At 46.0% G+C, this 17465-nt stretch overlaps 1 protein-coding gene across 1 annotated transcript in view; it reads left to right on the top strand.

The window, feature by feature from the left end:
• The window catches only part of STAB2 (stabilin 2), a 157826-nt gene that overhangs the window by 64124 nt on the left and 76237 nt on the right, over window positions 1–17465 (top strand). Inside the window, exons 18-25 of the mRNA XM_061206574.1 lie at window positions 736–888; window positions 2715–2777; window positions 5392–5478; window positions 6315–6401; window positions 7887–7998; window positions 10464–10644; window positions 12627–12720; window positions 13938–14096. Coding sequence (XP_061062557.1) covers window positions 736–888; window positions 2715–2777; window positions 5392–5478; window positions 6315–6401; window positions 7887–7998; window positions 10464–10644; window positions 12627–12720; window positions 13938–14096 — 936 coding nt within the window. The remainder of the gene's footprint in view (window positions 1–735; window positions 889–2714; window positions 2778–5391; window positions 5479–6314; window positions 6402–7886; window positions 7999–10463; window positions 10645–12626; window positions 12721–13937; window positions 14097–17465) is intronic.

The following is a 17465-nucleotide window of genomic DNA, read 5'->3' as shown; positions in this document are numbered from 1 at the left end:
TAGAAATGGTATAAAAAAATTTTTTTAACGTAAAAAAAAAGAATGATGGTGACTCAGAGCAGGGTGGTAGCAGAGACATGGTATGAAGTGGTTGAATTCTGAAGGTATTTTGAAAGGCAGACCCACAGAAGGTGCTGATGGATTGGATGGGGGATGAAGAAGGAGGAAGCCAAAGATGACTCCTGAGCTTCTGATTGGAGCCACCAGAAGGATGGTGCTGCCATTAATATTGCCGGGGGAGCAGATTTGGGAGGAAAGTAGAGATCAGAATTCTTTGCTGATTTGTTCATTTTCTGCTCCCTCGCCTACAACATAAGCAGGAACTTGTCTGGGTTTGTTCCCTGATATCTCCCCAGACCCTAAAACAGAGTCTAGGACAAGGCCACTAAATGTATCTGAATGAACGGATCCCCATTTCACCACAGGGGTAAAACAGTTTGCCCAAGGTCTCATAGCAAACATATTGCAGAGCTGGAATAGTTATGCCTCTTCCCCAGTCCGGCACCGGCAAGGACCATTTCCACAAGGACATCCTTGCTTAGAGTCAGTCAAGAATTCATTCAACAGATTCATCTTTCCCTGTCAGCCAAGCCCTTCTCATCACAATCTTCCACTCAGTGGAAAGTTAAGTGAAGTTGAAGGCTCTTTCGAGAGGTCGCCACCATTCAGCTCTGCCTGGGGACCCCTGGTGCTCCTCAGTACAGAAAGATGAAAGATGCCGTTGCTTCCTTCCAGGGACAGATTCTGGCAAATGACGTGGCAATGGAAGAAATGGAGGTCGTTGCCAAAAACGGCCGGATTTACACACTGACTGGAGTCCTTATTCCTCCCTCCATCGTCCCAATCCTGCCCCACCGATGTGATGAAACAAAGAGAGAGATGAAACTGGTAAGAAAACTAGGAAGCTCAGTGAGGACCCTGAACAGCCCCGCAGAGCAGACACTTCTCTCCTCACAATTCTGAGGGAGCTGACGAGGATAGTTTCACACTTGAGCCTCGTTCGGAAGGCCTTTCCGTCTTTGTGAAGAGGCAGGAGGGTCTGAGGTCGTATCTCATCAAACGTGAACCAAAGTTCCTGGGGCTATTTCCAAACTGATAGTTGCTACCCTGGTATATTCGTTTTCTAGAGCTGCCATAACAAGTTACCACAGACTAAGTGGCTTAAAGTAACAAAAATGTATTCTCTCACCGTTCTGGAAGCCAGCAGTCCAAAATCAAGGTTTCCTGTTTCCATTGCAACTTTTTGGCTCAGCTGGTTTTAACCAGAGCAACTAAATTTCAACAAGATTTTGAACAACCAGGAACAGAGCAACCCTGCAACAAGGCAGGGAGTTAGGGCTGCCCTGGTCCTCCAGACTTCCTTCCCTGAACTTGAATGGCAGCTGCTCGGCTGGAGGGGGGAGCTCTGAACAAGTCTAATTATTGACTCCTATTGAGTCTTTTCTGCAGGTCGTTCAAGAACTTGTTCTCCATCTCCCCAAAGAAAAGAATTAAGATGTGGGTTTGAGCCACGACCAAAAGAATTTTGGTTAAATAAGAAGGGCTTCCCAATAGCTGCCTTAGACTGAGGTCTTCGTTTACTGTTTTCTCTGGGTTTAAAGTCAAATCAGTCTGCTCTGTGTGGTTTAGGGTGGTTTCCATTAGGTCTGTTAAAAGTACAAGTGTATTCTCTGGAAAGTATTGAGAACTAGTAAACAGTAGGAGCAGCTGGTCTCTCCTAGAAGTCTCAGTTTTCAGCAGGCTGAACCCATAACTGCCTTTGGGCATGTATGTTTGAATTTTAGAGGCTTAATTAATAAGTCTCTGTACTAGTTAGGGTCCCTGCAGGAAGCAGAATTTATCCCAAGGGTTCAAATTAAGAGACTTTAATGAAGAAACTGCTACAGGGGGGTGGGCAGGGCTGAGGAAGCAAGCACATGATGCTGGGGCATCCAAGGAGAAGCACTGGCACGAAACCATTACCACCAGAGAGTCAAGGGTGGGGAGGGGCTGGAGTTACCTGAACCCAGTGAGAGTGGGGAGAATGGAAGAAGAGGAATCCATCAGGAGCTGTAGGAACGGTGCTCGAGCAGAGAGGGAGCAGGAAAGAAATACCTTGACCTTGTTCTCCTCCTACCCAGCAATATCCTGCTGGCACCTCACCAAGACCAGTTGGAAACTGGCAAGGGGCCCCAAGAGACCATCCTTCAAGGTTCACCTGCTGGAGCACAGAACACAGTAGAGAAGGTCAGAGAATGGATCTGGAGAGGTTTGGAGGCACACACCCCTTTTCTTCCTCCTGAATTCAGAACCAATGGAGGAAGAAGCCCAGGAGACTGAAAGGCAGAGATTCAATGTTCAGCCTCGTTACTGCTAAGCTAATTGGAGAACAGGGACTTGAGTGTGTGGCCAATGCTAGTACTACATCCCTGGCACAGGTGGACAACTGCAGTGTCCCCTCAGTGGCAGGTGCCTCTCTACAAGGCCGAGGGTCGACCAGAAGCCTGAGGCCTGTCTCACCCTGACAGAGGATGAGGAAGGGGCTGCTCTGAGCAGGCCCACTTCCTTCTCCCAAATTCCTTCTCTCTGGTGAGGAGGCAGTAGGGGCGGGGAGAGAGGCCAAGAGTGGTACACTAGTGGGACCCTTTCACAGGGAGGATGCATGAGGCCAGACACGTGGCCTGCCACTCCCTCTTACAGGGATGCCTGTACTGACCTGCAGTCTTTCCTTCCAGGGCACTTGTGTGAGCTGTTCCCTGGTGTATTGGAGCAAATGTCCTGCCGACTCTGAGCCCACAGTGAGTGTGACAGCTTCAGGGAAGCACACATCACCCAAGCAACCCCACTGGTGTGGTTTCTCATCCTTCCCACCTTCCCCTCTTAAAAGATATTCATTCCAACTGGGATAACATAAGGTTAGCTCTTAGCCTACTATATCTGGGGGGATGGTAGAAAGACAGCCCACAGATCTGTGTTTGAGTCCTTGCTCATTTATCCAAGGTAAGTTGCTTCACATATTTACTCTAATTTTCTTATCCGCAAATAGCAATAATAATAATAATAATAACACCACTAGCAGCCGCAGGATTAGCACAGATAAAACTCCAAGTGCAATCAAATAGCCACTCAGTAAATGTTCCCTCTCTACTTGCCCTATGAAATAAAATCCAATGTTTGCATAAGACAGGCAAAGCTTCACCCTCACCCTCTTGCGGTCTCTGGCTGGGCCTGAGAATTAAGTTGACATAAGACAAATTAACAGGAGAAAGGCACAGGTTTTTACACATACATAAGAGCTTCCACAGGAGAATGAAGACCTGGAGAAACAGCAAAACCCAAGTGTTTATATAGTATGTTGAGCAAAGACAGGTAACTGTGGGAAAGTAACTAAAATGTGAAATATATTTCAAAATATATACCTACATCAAATCATTATTACTATGTTGTACACCTTAAACTTATACAAGTTTTTTTGTTTTTTTTTTTTGTATCTGCTATTTTTCAAGCGCCTTTAGCGCAAAATAATCCATATGCCAAAGTGGCACATTTGGGTGTGGCATGTTCATTTGCATCTGCTCTTCCCAAGCATCATTCTGGAGAGAAATACAAGAAATATCAAGAAAAATGACACTAGGACCATCAGAACCTTGTCAAGCTTGATAGAATTCTGCACACATCTATTGAGGATTATAGATCTGGTTCAGGGAGCATGAAGATGAATAAGATATTGTTTTGTTTTGTTTTGGTCTTGAGAAGCTCTAATCTAAAAAGGAAAACAGATCATTTTTCTTGGCATCATTGATATGCCAAGTAAGTACTGGTAGCAAAAGCAACGTGTTCTAAGGTAAAATTGATGATAGAAATTCCTGCCTCTAAGTTCATCCTAAGAAAGAACTTCCCAAACAGCCAGTTCATTCCACACTAGAATAGATCGCTATTAAAGAAGGTGATGAGTTTTTTAACACCATCCTATTGTGGAGCATTTCATAAAGAAAAACATTAACATTAAATAGGCACAGGTGTTCAGATATTTATTTTGCTCAGTGAAGCCATCACCCCTGAGTCCTGCAGGATGCTGTCAACCAGGGGATATGGAGAGGGAGGAGGGAAGAGGAAACTGTGGTGACTGGCATCCCAGTGAGTGCTGTGTGCCAGACATTGTTCTAAGTGCATCGTGCAGCAAACCTATGAGGGGGGCACATTATAACCAGAGTGTAACCTGGGAACTGAGGCGAGGAAACATAAAAGCCCTCCCACAAGGTCACACAGCTGGTACACGCAGACCATGATCCTACATTGCCTCAGCCCAAGGAAGGAGGAGGGAGAGAGGAAAGGAAAAAATGAGACACATGGGTCAGAGCCAAGAGAACCCCTAAACTGCCCCTCCCAGGCTCCCATGGTCTATACTTGGCTAATTATCCTGACAGCCAACAAAGGGGTTGAATAGTCCTTCCTCATCGACCTCAGAATTCCTTTAGACATTTAAGATTTTAGGATTTTACTGCCCATGGTTTTCACTGCTCTCTTTTTAAGTAGGAGCCTAAGATGAAGGAGTACCTCCATATCAATTTTTATCTAACATAAAATTTGAGCCATGGACTAAATGCTCAGCGCAAAACTTGAGATCAGCATTTTTGTCCTATTTCACAGATTAGGCAGCTGAGGCCCACCAGACAGCATGACTTGCCTCTGAGATCCTAAAGTTAGTAGGTGGTAAGATCCATTCTCTCGACCTGCCACTTACTATCCGTGTTCTTAAGAAAAAGGATTTCACCTGTCTGGGCCTCAGTTTCCTCATCTATAAAAAAGGGATGAGAAATATCCACATGGAGTTGAAGATTGATGACCTCATACAGGCAATGTGTCTGACCCTAGTAGGTTCTCAATAAATGGTAGTTCTCTGTAATTCTGAGTGGGTATCAGAGGTTAGAAAATAGACAGAAATCTGCCCCTATACCCCACAATTCCCAAGAGGAAAACTCAGACTCTCACTATTTTTTTGGTGGATCTTTGTACAAATTAGGAAGAAAATCTCTAATTGCTCCAAAATTTCTATATAGGAAGTGGTTAGGGATGGTTATTAATTGGAAGGGGAGGCTAAGCCACATCCTGGATGCACAGGAATGTGTTCCCTGATTGATTAACAATGTCTTCCAGGGCATGAGAAGGGACGGAAAGGTACATATGCCCTGTGTCGTGCAAACCCTGGCCTGTATTCTTCCAACAAGGAAACAGAGGCTTAACAGGGTGACAGCTCTGCCTGGGCCCTGTGTGTGCTGTGTGCTCTAGCACTCTTTCCTGGCGCTGACAGTAAAAAGGAAGTAGTTTGTCTAGTGTCTGTAGAAGCCGAGTCATGCCCAGAGGACCTCAAAATGCAGACAGCGATGCTCTTCCTCATTGGCTTTCTTCCAGACACTCTTCATACGCAAATGTGTCTACACTGGCCGAATCAGGAGCCTGAAGAATGGCTGTGCCAGATACTGTAATGCCACCGTGAAGGTGAGGCTTGTGTATGGCCGGGGCCCTTATCCAGGCCACCAAGGCCTGCACAGAAGCCAGCAGGGCTGGGCAGCTCTTGGGCCCCAGGGTCTGTGAGTCACAGGTTGCCCATGGGGCCTTGACCATGTCTTCTTGCAAAGGAAGGGAAGGGCAGAGTCCCCACATGGCGGCCAGGTCACCCCCTCCCTGCGTCCCTTCATCCCATGGTTCCCCTCATGCTTAATATGGAGCCCACACCCTTGACACTACCCTGCATGGCCCACCCTGTGCAGTGTCCCTGGCCTGTCTCTCACCCTCATTCCCACCTCAGCGTGTGTGCCTTTGCCATTCCCTCCTGGAAGAATGTTCTTCCAGGTTTTCTTGGGGCTGACTGATCTCTCAAGTCTCCATCCAACCCTCATCTCCTCTGTCACCGCCCAATCCACAGTGCCCCTGCCAATGTCCCCACACCTCTGCGCCCACCTGCCACCACTTGATAACGGCACTTTGTTTTCCTGGCACTGCTATCTGAAATCCTCTTTTTTTTTTTAAATTTATCGTCTCTTCCCTGACTAGATAGAACACGGGCTCCATGAGCACAAGCCTTTATCTGTCTTGCTCTCACAGTGCCAGAACCAAGCCAGCAGCCCGGGGCGGCCCTCAGGAGATCTGTGGTGAACAGGTGGCTGAGCACAAGCCACGCCATCATCTGCAAGAGAAAAAGTCCTGCTCCTGAGGGTGGGAGGGGGCTGATACTGTTTGTGATCGTAATGGAAATTAAAATGCGTTGATATTTCCTTTGAGGAGCTGGCACGCTGCCTGGGATGCCACAAGGCAGCACACATTTTGTTTCTCAGATACCAAAGTGCTGCAACAGCTTCTACGGGCCCGACTGCAACCAGTGTCCAGGAGGCTTCTCGAATCCGTGCTCCGGGAATGGGCAGGTGATACAGACTGAGGCTGACTTTTTCACGAATGCTGAGGTTGACCTGTGTTAAGTTGAAAAATAATTTTTAAAACCCCTAAACCAAGAAATGATACAATGCCAGTCACTGTTCCCAGGGAGTAAAAGAAACAGATCAGTTGCTAAAAGAAGAGAGGGTGTCTGCAGGAGAAGGAATTTTGCCTGGGGGAGTGGCAGGGGGCAGGGTGTCCAGTGATGTCGCTTCTGGTCTGCTTTCCTACTGCTGATGGCATGACTTTGAGCAACTCAGCAAGGCTCTCTGGACCCCAGTTTCCTCATGTGGGAGATAGCAGGATTGGCCTGCATTGATCTCCAAGTTTTTTTAGGGCCAAGATTTTACTACTTTTAAGAAAAAAAAAAAAAAAAAAGCACTGCCCAGTGAATGCTTTTGTTAAGATTTTTTTTTTTTTTTTTTTTGGCTGCCTCGGGTCTTAGTTGCGGCACTCGGGATCTTCATTGCAGTGCATGGGCTTCTCTCTAGCTGTGGCGTGCGGGTTTTCTCTCTCTAGTTGTGGCACTCAGGCTCCCCGGCGCGGGGGCTCTGGTTTGTGGCACGCAGGCTCTCTAGCTGAGGTGCGCGAGCTCAGTAGTTGTGGCGCGCGGGCTTAGTTGCTCCACCACATGTGGGATCTTAGTTCCTGGACCAGGGATCGAACCCATGTCCCCTGCATTGGAAGGCAGATTCTTTACCACTGGACCCCCAGGGAAGTCCTGAATGCTTTTTTTAGCCCATCTGCAAAACCTATGAAATGTAAGAGCCAAAACTTAACTCATCTAGCGTGGAGGCCAGGGCTAAACATACAAAGGTAATAGTAGCTGTGGTTCATATGGGGAAATTATGGATCTGCACAGATAAGAAATCCACATCAAAAATATGCCTCTTTCAAGGGGAAGGAAAAACTGCATGACCACCAAGTGGGGACACCACACAGGCCGGGGGAATAGGACGAAGCTGCTACAAATTAACTACTGTACCTGGGTGGTCTGGGACCCAAGCCCAATTCTGATATGTGTCAGTCAGTACAAATCTAATCTTGAAATAGCTGGGGAGATGAGGGGTAAAATGCTCACACTGAAGGGAAAAACACTGCCGTTTGGAGTCACACAGCTGAGCATGTGAGCATCTGGAGAGAAAGGCCTGCCTTCATTCTGAAGGTCAGTGGTTTATCGGGCTGCCCCTTAAGCATTGTTTAGAGGTTCCATTTCACCACTGTGACACCCCCCCCCCACCCCCGACCAAATGACTTCCTGTGAAGCTCTGAATCCTGGCTCGGGACACCCATAGGTTACTGTCTTAGCTTCCTACCCGATACCCACGACTCCACTTTCCACAAGGGGTCCCAAAGAGTCATTTCAAGCAGAATTGAATCTGAGTCAAAGAAGCAGGCCAGGAAACGAAAGCATCTGGGACTCCTTGCCGGGGGCGTGTTGTCCTGACGGCCAGGGGCCCTGCCTTTGTTTGCAGTGCGCCGACGGCCTCGACGGCAATGGGACATGCGTTTGCCAGGATGGCTTCCAGGGCTCCCGGTGTCAGTTCTGCTCGGACCCCAATAAATACGGACCTCGGTGTGACAGAAGTAAGTGTCACTTCCTGAGCTGCCTTGTGCTCCTCACCCGGGGTCCCTGCAGCACTGCAGTGCAGTCCTGGTATCAGGTGCCCCTCGGCTTGGTGGATGCCCTTATCACAGGGTATTTCTTAAGCACTTGGGTCCCAAACAGTGCACATGCCAGATTGCTGGGCCCCACTCACAGAGCTTTGAGATAGGAGGCCTGGGTGGTACCTGAGGATTTGCCTCTCTGACAAGTTCCCTGAGATGTCAACACTGCTGGCCCAAGACCACACTTTGAAAACCAGTCTTTTAGGGTTTCCCCACATACCTGAAGTGATCGTGGGCTCCATATCAGAAAACAGACTCCCCATCTTTCAAGCAGTCCTCTTCCATCCGCTCCTCCCTTTGCTAAATGTGCGACCTTGGGTTAGTTACTACACCTCTCTAGGCCTCAACTTCCTCATCTGTAAAATGGGGATAATAATAGTAACTACCTCGTCAGGTTAGTACAAGTTATAAGTGGAAAGCACTTGCCTTAGAACAATGCCTAGCACCTAGTATGCACTACCAATATTATTATCTATTATTGTTATTATTATCTATTATTGTTGGTACTGTTGCTGTTATGCTAAGTTCAGTGATATAAATGTCCAGAAGCTCATAGAACATGTAGAAAGTTCCACAACACTAGGCATTGGAAAAAAAAAATGCAGTTATATAATCTTAGAAAATACATTATGTTCTTAAAAATAACACCATGTGAATATTTAAGTACATAGAATATACATCTATCCATCTAAGCTAAGATTAGAACTTGATAGAAAAAAAATGAATAGATGAGAGCTTGCTGTGGAGTCAAACCAACCTGAAGTTAAATCTTCACTCTGCAACTTACTGGCTCTATGACCTTGGAAAAAATCTCTCATTGAAGCTTCACTTCCCCATTTAGAAAATGAAGACAATATTGGTACCCACGTCATAGGTTGTTGATTAAGTGAGATCATAATTTAGGGCTTTAGCCCAGAGCGTGCACCTAGCAAATAATCAATAAATGAAGCCATTCTTGTTACTATCACTACTAACTCCACTCATCTGTTACAAAACACACCACCCCTCTCCTCTCTTACCTTGTCTGATCTTCACGGCTACCTCTCAAGACGGACGGGACACCAGAGCCCAGCAGATTTGGGGCTGCTGATCTAGTCCAATACTCTTTTTGCCAAATCAGGTTTCTGAGGGGAAAAAAATAGGGGTTTATTCCAAAGCCTGTTGACATAGGCATTTTTATGAGGCTAGTAGTCACGATGCCGAGGCTGGGGCAGCAGTGGTGGCTTCCTGCTCCAAAGCCTCTTGTCCAAGCCTGTTGCTGCCCACCGCCTCATGCAGGGGAGCTTCCTCTTCATTCTGGGGTCTTATTCCTTGCTAACCAAGCCCTGACGTTCTTAAAAGTTTATGAAAAGTTTTCTTTGTTTTAAATCTAGCTGTGCTTTGCCAGCCCTCACTGTGTTTCTCTTTCCTGGATGTTGGCTCCAAGCTCCCGCACAAATCCCTTTCCCATCAATCCCTTCTGGGGCAAAACCACAGATTCCTTCATTTCTGATCACATTCAAGCCCCCAAATCCTTGCCACCTGCCTTTGAGAGTCTCCAGAATGTTCTTCTTTTCACTTCCACATGCAGAGGAGCCTGAATCTGATACGCTGGCTCACGTTGCAACTTTTAAATACCTGTAATCAAAAACAAAGTTAGCAGCTAAAGTTTAAGATGATAACAGACAGTGGAAATGCCAGTCGATACACTGATCTACTGGTTACTCATGGTCACTAAGGGAAATGGAATTTGAAGGTCTGAGTTCAAGTCCCTGTTTGGGAACTTGCCAGCAAGTCAGGCAATTTGTTTTACCTCTCTGGGCCTCAGTTTCCTCATCTGGAAAATGGGGATGGTAAAAGTATTGATACCTATCTCCTGAGGCTGGTGACTATGAATGAGAGGGTACAGGTTAAAGGCTGGCCCAATGCCTAGAACAAGGTCAGTGTGCAAATATTGGACATGAGTTAGCATTGGTTTGCTGTGATGGAGGGTGAAAAGCAAATATGTAAGCCACACATCAGAGGCTGTGCCGGCAGGAGAAATCACTTCCAGAATGTCTTCAGAAAAAGGTGAGAAATTTCCAGACTAAACTCTCCTACCATGAAGTAGGTGAAAATTGAGCTCCTTGGCCTCTTTCACACCATCACAACCCACCCTCCCCCTGCATCCCACGCACAGACACACAAAGCATCCCGAAGACCAAGCTCTTCTCACCGAGAGCTGTCCTGGCACGCGAGAAAGACGCTGAGAAATAGCGTCCAGGGCCTTCCGCGTCTCGGCCCCGGGTTCTGCACCTACAGGAGTGAGTGGGGGGTGAGGGGAGGGGGCCCTGTCCTCCATGACCCATGTGCCCATTGCTAAGCTTGTCCCCAAGCCCTGAATGGCCCTCTTCCTTCCTTTCCAGGGTGTCTGTGCAGTTTCGGAACGTGTGACAACAGAATTGACAGTGACGGCGCCTGTCTCCCCGGCACCTGCAGGGACGGCTCCGCCGGGAGATTCTGCCACAAGCAGACCTCAGCCTGCGGGCCCTACGTGCAGTTCTGTCACATGCATGCCACCTGCGAATACAGCAATGGGACAGCAAGGTAGGCCGGTCGGGGCGGGGGGGTTGCCATCCTTAATGGCCCATGGCCACTGTGTTACCTGTAGACATACCCAACCCATATCTAAACTCTTCATAAACTAAGACCTGTTCTCTTCAGCTGCCAGCATGGCTTTTGTGGAGAAAACCTCAGACTGAGCTGGGTTCAAAGTTTGCAGCATTCCCTGCTTTGAAACTTACCAGCTGTGTGACCTTGGGCAGTTACTTAACCTATCTGAGCCTCACTTTTGTCATCAGTACAATAAGGGTGATGTTGCCTACCTAGCAGGGCAGTTGTGGAGATTAGAAGAACTGAATGCCAAATCATCCAGCCCCAGGGCTCGTACATCATAGGTGTTCAGTCATGGAAACTGCAATTATTACCATCACTCATGTGAAGGAAATGAAGATTTGCCCACCAACTTTCCAACCCTTTAAGAACGCCTTTACTTCCTAAGGTCATTAATAACTACTCCCCTGTTAAAGGCATCTTACAAGAAATTGGATCGTTGGTCACTGGATCACCATTTGTTTTCTTAATGCTACCTAACATATGCAGTGGGCTTGGGGGGAACATGTCAGAGGAAATTTTCCTCTCTGGGAATATCTGGTTCAAAGGCAGTAACCATGCAAAAAATATCCTGGGACATGCAGACAACATGTAGAATTCTTAGCCTTATTTTTGCAGCACTTTTCTTAATTTGTAATTACCTAATCATTTGCTTACCTGTTTGTGATCTATCTCCCCCACCAGTCTGCAGGAAGCATGGGGCAGAGACTGACTTTGCTCTTCCGTGGTGGTACAATAGAAATGCATCTTCCTAAGGAGTTAGTATATACATCAGTGCATAAGGCGAAAGTCACAAGTCACCAAAATTGCCCTTAAAACCTCTTAAGGGAATTCCCTGGCAGTCCAGTGGTTAGGACTCGGCGCTCTCACTGCTGGGGCCTGGGTTCAATCCCTGGTCAGAAACTAAGATACTGCAAGCCATGAGGCACAGCCAGAAAAAAATAAAAAAATAAACAATAAATAAATTTTAAAAACTCTAATCACCCACAGAGGATCATCAACATGGGTCTGTATTTACTATATAAACTTAGATAAATCAGTGTTGAAACAGATCAATCTATTTCTTCATTTGGGGACCACCTAAAGTATTTAGTTCCTCTAGGATTCTTGATGCATGAAAAATAATTTTATTTAGAGTTTTGTGAAGCACATATGACTGAATTTGCAATAGTGACATGGGGGTGTGATAGGTGTCCCAGCACCTATCACAGGGCACTCAATAAATACTGGTTGACCAAACAAATGAATGAATGAATGGTCCTATTTAATAGCTAAAGTTTCAAGGTGGAGCATTTTGAGAGGAGTGTCTGAGGGCATGATGGATCATGGAATCAGGCACCTGAGAATGTTGTGCTCTACAAAAAGAACATCTGAGAGATCAGAGAAGGGAGAGAGGGGAGGTCTCACCTGATCATCATGTTCAAATCACTGAACTGTCACACAGAAGAGAGCGTCGTTCTCTGCTGAACCAGAGATAATGACTCGAGGTATAAAGAGACAGATTCCAGCCCCATAAGAACAGAAACGCCGCCCAATGTCGAGCCAGAGAAGGGGCAAGTGTGAGCAAGTGCCCTGCTGAACGCCCCATGTGCATTCACTCTATACCACAGCTTTATGAGGGAGATGTTAGACCCATTTTCCAGGTGAGGAAACAGTCTGCCAGAGGTTAAGCGACTCGCTCAGGGTCACACAACTGCTAAGAGGTGGGGCCTGGATACCTACCCAGGTGTGTCTGACTGCAGACCCAGGAGTGCTGGTGGCCACCATGGTACGTGGCTCCCCCGACCAGGGCAAAGCGTCAAGCCACCTGGCCGTGAACACGTTCACCCCTGGCTGGCTGGTCTTCTTGGGGAGGGGTGGGATGGTTGGTGCTTATATTTCTAGGGCTGACTTTGTGCGCTCACTCTTCTTTGCAGCTGTGTTTGCAAAGCAGGGTATGAAGGGGACGGAAGCCTCTGTTCAGAGATGGACCCTTGTTCGGGGTTAACCCGAGGGGGCTGCAGCCGCAATGTGAGTGTTGGTCTTTATTTCCAAGCTGCCAGGTTTTTTAGGAAATCCTGAGGGAAGACCTTCCAAAAGGCAGTGTCAGATGACTTCATCGCATGAGGCACATTTGCTTGAACCCTGCATTTTAAAGATGGTGCCAGGTACCTTCTGTGAGCCTCCACTTCCTAAGTCCACATGTGCTGGGGGAGCCCCAGGTTCACATGTGCAGGGGTATTGGGCTTCTAAAAACACAGCCAAAGAATCAGATGTTGGAGATCATTAGTAATAAACTTCTGATTCAGACATTACAGCTTACAAGTGACTTTCATGTATGTGATCTCATTTGCTCTTCCCACCAACACAATGAAGCAGATGTTGTTTATCCCCATTTTACTGATCAGGAAACTGAGGCTCAGAGACCTTAAGTGACTTGCCTTAAGTTGTATTAGTGTCAGGGGTATAGCCCAAACTGATTGTTGCTTTCATTAATACCTTCTGAATATCACCACCACCACCCGGCCAAGGTCACCTTCATTCCTTACCCACAGTTTAATAACTGCTCTCCCTGTTGCTCCTCTTGGCTATAGCCACAGCCAGAGTGGATCAGATCATGTTTCCCCCTTGCTGAAATCCCTTCGGGAACTTCCCCTGGCTCTGAGGATGAAATCAGATGCAAATGCCTTGCCCAACCCTCCAGACTGCCCTTGGGCAAGCCCCACCCACTCAGCCTCATCTGGACAACTTACCTTGCACCTCTCACTCTGTCCTTCAGCTTCCTGGTGTGGTCATCCTGAAAGGCCTGGAATTGGTACAGATAGGAGCTTGGGCTAAAGCATCATACAGACCTGGGTTCATGCCTCTTTACAGCTGTGTGACCTTGGGCAAGTCACTTACCTCCTCTGAGCCTCAGTTTCCTTATCTGTAAAATAGAGATAATCACAGTACCTTCCTCAAGATGATGGCTTACACCTACAAAACATTCAGAACAATCCCTGGCTCAATAAATGGCAGTGACGTTAGTGACGGTGGCCATTAGCTGGCCAAAAACAAGCAAATTTGTTCTTTAAGTCATCTTATCTTTTCCATTGATCTTAATGCAAATGTGTGTTTTAATCATTTCCTTTGCACTCCATGTAAATATAAGGTTCTTCAATGTACCTCTGGAAATCCTTGCTTTGCACTTGGAATCTTGCAGCTGGGCTGGGGTTTCAGAGGTTTTGCTGCTGCTTTTCCTCCCGTAGGCAGAATGCATCAAAACTGGCAGGGGAACCCACATCTGCGTATGCCATCAGGGATGGACGGGGGACGGAAGGGATTGCTCAGAGATCAACACCTGCCTGCTCCCCAGTGCTGGCGGCTGCCACCACAATGCAACCTGTTTGTACATCGGCCCTGGGCAGGTAGGTGTGATGAGGTGGAGAGCAAAGAGGAAGCAGGATTCCTGCAGTAGATTGTTTTTTCCCCTAAACACAGAAGTACTTTGGCTAGAATTTACTGCAGCTCTTTTATCATTTGTAGCAACGGGAAAGGGTTAATTGTCGCAACAAACCTATGATGTAGGTACTATTTTTTTCACCTTTTGACCCCATTTACCCTCACCACACCCCACCCCACCCAGCCTCTGGCAACCACCTGTCTGCTCTCCATATCTATGAGCTTGGTTTTGTTTTGTTTTGTTTTGTTTTAGATTCCACATATAAGTGAGCTCATATGGCATTTGTCTTTTTCTTACCTATTTCACTTAGCATAATGCCCTCAAAGTACATCCATTATGTTGCAAATGGCAAGATTTCATTCTTTCTTTGAGCAAATAATATTCTAGTGTATACATACACCACATATTCTTTATCCATTCATCTGTTGATGAGCAATTTGGTTGCTTCCATGTCTTGACTATTGTAAATAATGCTGCAATGAACATGGGGGTGCATATACCTTTCGAGTTAGTGTTTCCTTTTTTTTTTTTTTTTCAGGTAAATACCCAGAAGTGGAATTGCTAGAACATATGGTAGTTCTATTTTTAGTTTTTTGAGGAACCACCATAACAATTTTCCACAGTGACTGCACCAATTTACATTCCCACCAACAGCGCACAAGGGTTCCCTTTTCTCTGCTTCCTCACCAACACTTTATTATTTCTTGTCTTTATCTCATTGTGGTTTTGATTTGCATTCCTCTGATGATTAGTCATGTTGAGCATCTTTTCATGTACCTGTTGGTTATCTGTATGTCTTCTTTGGAAAAATGTCCACTCAGATCTTCTGCCCATTTTTTTAATTGGATTGTTTGGTTTTTTGCTGTTGAGTTGTATGAGGTCTTTATATATTTTAGATATTAACCCCTTATCAGATTATGACTTGTAAATATTTTCTCCCATTCCATAGGTTGCCTTTTCATTTTGTGGATGGTCGCCTTTGCCATATAGAAGCTTTTTAATTTGATGTAGTCCCACTTGCTTATTTTTGCTTTTGTTGCCACATAGGTACTATTATCATTCCATCTTATAAAAGAGGAAACTGAAGCATGGAGAGGTTAAATACTTTGCTCATATCACACAGAAACCAAATTACGGTGTGAGATTCACACCCAGACAGTCTGACTCCAGAATTGCCCTCTTGGTCACCATCCTTGACCATACTCTATTTCTCTATAACACTCTGTAATACTCTACAGTTTGTGGGTCACTTTCACTTAACCTCATTTAAGGGAGACAGAGGCAGAGAAAGCTACTTCTTAGGAATTAATCAGCCCCAGGGGAGGTGATGACAACTGTACTAGGATTGTAGCCATGAAAAAGTCCTAATCATGAAAGAACTCACTGCATTCTTATGTCTTGCCAAGCAATTACCAACAATTCAATTAGTTTTTGACTCACCTGAGCTGCCAGATTGCCTTTGAGAAAGAAAAACAATTTCTTGGTATCAGTATCAGTTTGCTAAGGCTGCTGTAACAAAGTATCACTAACTGGGTGTCATAGAACAACAAAAATGTATTGTCTCACAGGATTTGAGGCTAGAGGTCCAGGATCAAGGTATCAGCAGCTTTGGTTCCTTCTAAGGGCTATGATGACAAATCTGTTCCATGCCTCTCTCCCAGCTCTGGGTGGTTTGCTGACAGGCTTTGGTGTTCCTTGGCTTATACACGCATCACCCTAATCTCTGCCTTCGTGTTCACATGGCATTCTCCCACGTGCATGTCTATGTCCAAATCTCCCCTTTTTATAACGACACCAGTCATATTAGACTAGGGACCCACCCTACTCCAGTATTACCTCATCTTAACTAATTACATATTAACAATCCTTTTTCCAAATAAGGTTACATTCTGAGGTACTGGGGGTCAGGACTTCAACATATGAGTGGGGGGGGGGGTGGGATTGGGGGAGCACAATTCAACCCATAAGAGTATCTATTCCCTTCTGCTCTATCATCATTTCTGCAGACAAATTTGAAAAGCATTCTGATGGAGGAGATAGAGGAAGAGAAACGACTTTTTATAGTGTTACATAAGAAATAAAATAGGCCATATCTAGGATTGCCCTCAGTAGTGTTCTTAGTTGGCTCGAAAACTTGTAGATATATTCCAAATAGGCACAAATCCTAACTACCATGAATTTTTATTTTAAAAGACAGACCATGTTTGGGTCAATATGTCAGGGCTGGGGGTGCAGGGACGTACTACCCCAATACCAAGTACAGAAGATTAAACACTCTTGCTTATAAGGTCTTGCCCTCTCATGTAAAGTTGTGTACGTGTGCATATATTTGTATATAAGATACCCAATTTACCTTATAAAGCATATATAGCAAAAAATACTTATACCCTTAAAGATAAAAATTCATAAATAGGAGTTCTATTCCTTTCTTCCCACAGCTTAATGGGTTGTCTTGTATCACCTCTGGATGTATCCACTCTCTAGACCAGTCCCTCAGTAACCCTTCACCAATCAAATATTCCTACTTTCCCACCTCTGTTTATTTTTCTGACATGTACCCTCAGCTTTGATGGACTCCCCACTCCTCCCACCCTCTCCCAAGGTCCAGCCATGCCCCACTTCCCAGCTCATCCTCCCTCCTCTGAAGAGCAGTGGTCCTCATCACAGAAGCATCTCATGTGCCAGTTCATCCATAAGACTTACAGCATCTCTTGTTTTCCAGTGTTTATTAAGATTGGACTATTCTTATTTACGTTGTATGCTTTATCTTCCTCTCTTCAGTGAAAGCATCTTTGAGGTTCATTGCTGGTTCCATAAGGTCACTCAATAGCTGTGTTTGTTATCTGTTGAAGAGATTACTCCTGTTTAAATTTTAGGGGTTTTTTTTAATTAATTTATTTGTTTTTTATTTATTTTTGGCTGCGTTGGGTCTTTGTTGCTGCTCGCGGGCTTTCTCTAGTTGCGGCGAGCGGGGGCTACTCTTCGTTGCGGTGCGCGGGCTTCTCACTGCGGTGGCTTCTCTTGTTGCAGAGCACGGGCTCTAGGCACGTGGGCTTCAGTAGTTGTGGCACGTGGGCTCAGTAGTTGCGGCTCGCGGGCTCTAGAGCGCAGGCTCAGTAGTTGTGGCACACGGGCTTAGTTGCTCCACGGCATGTGGGATCTTCCCGGACCAGGGCTCGAACCCGTGTCCCCTGCACTGGCAGGCGGATTCTTAACCACTGCGCCACCAGGGAAGCCCCCTAAATTATGTTTTAAACTTCAAAATAATGTTTAATAATGGAAGACATTTGGGAAAGTAAAAGAGTGGAGAAAAATGAAAACCATTCACAGCACC

This window comes from Eubalaena glacialis, chromosome 11, assembly GCF_028564815.1.
Source record: "Eubalaena glacialis isolate mEubGla1 chromosome 11, mEubGla1.1.hap2.+ XY, whole genome shotgun sequence".
Taxonomy (NCBI): domain Eukaryota; kingdom Metazoa; phylum Chordata; class Mammalia; order Artiodactyla; family Balaenidae; genus Eubalaena; species Eubalaena glacialis.
The sequence above is the reverse complement of the archived record's forward strand: the minus strand, read 5'-3'. Positions and strand labels throughout refer to the sequence as shown.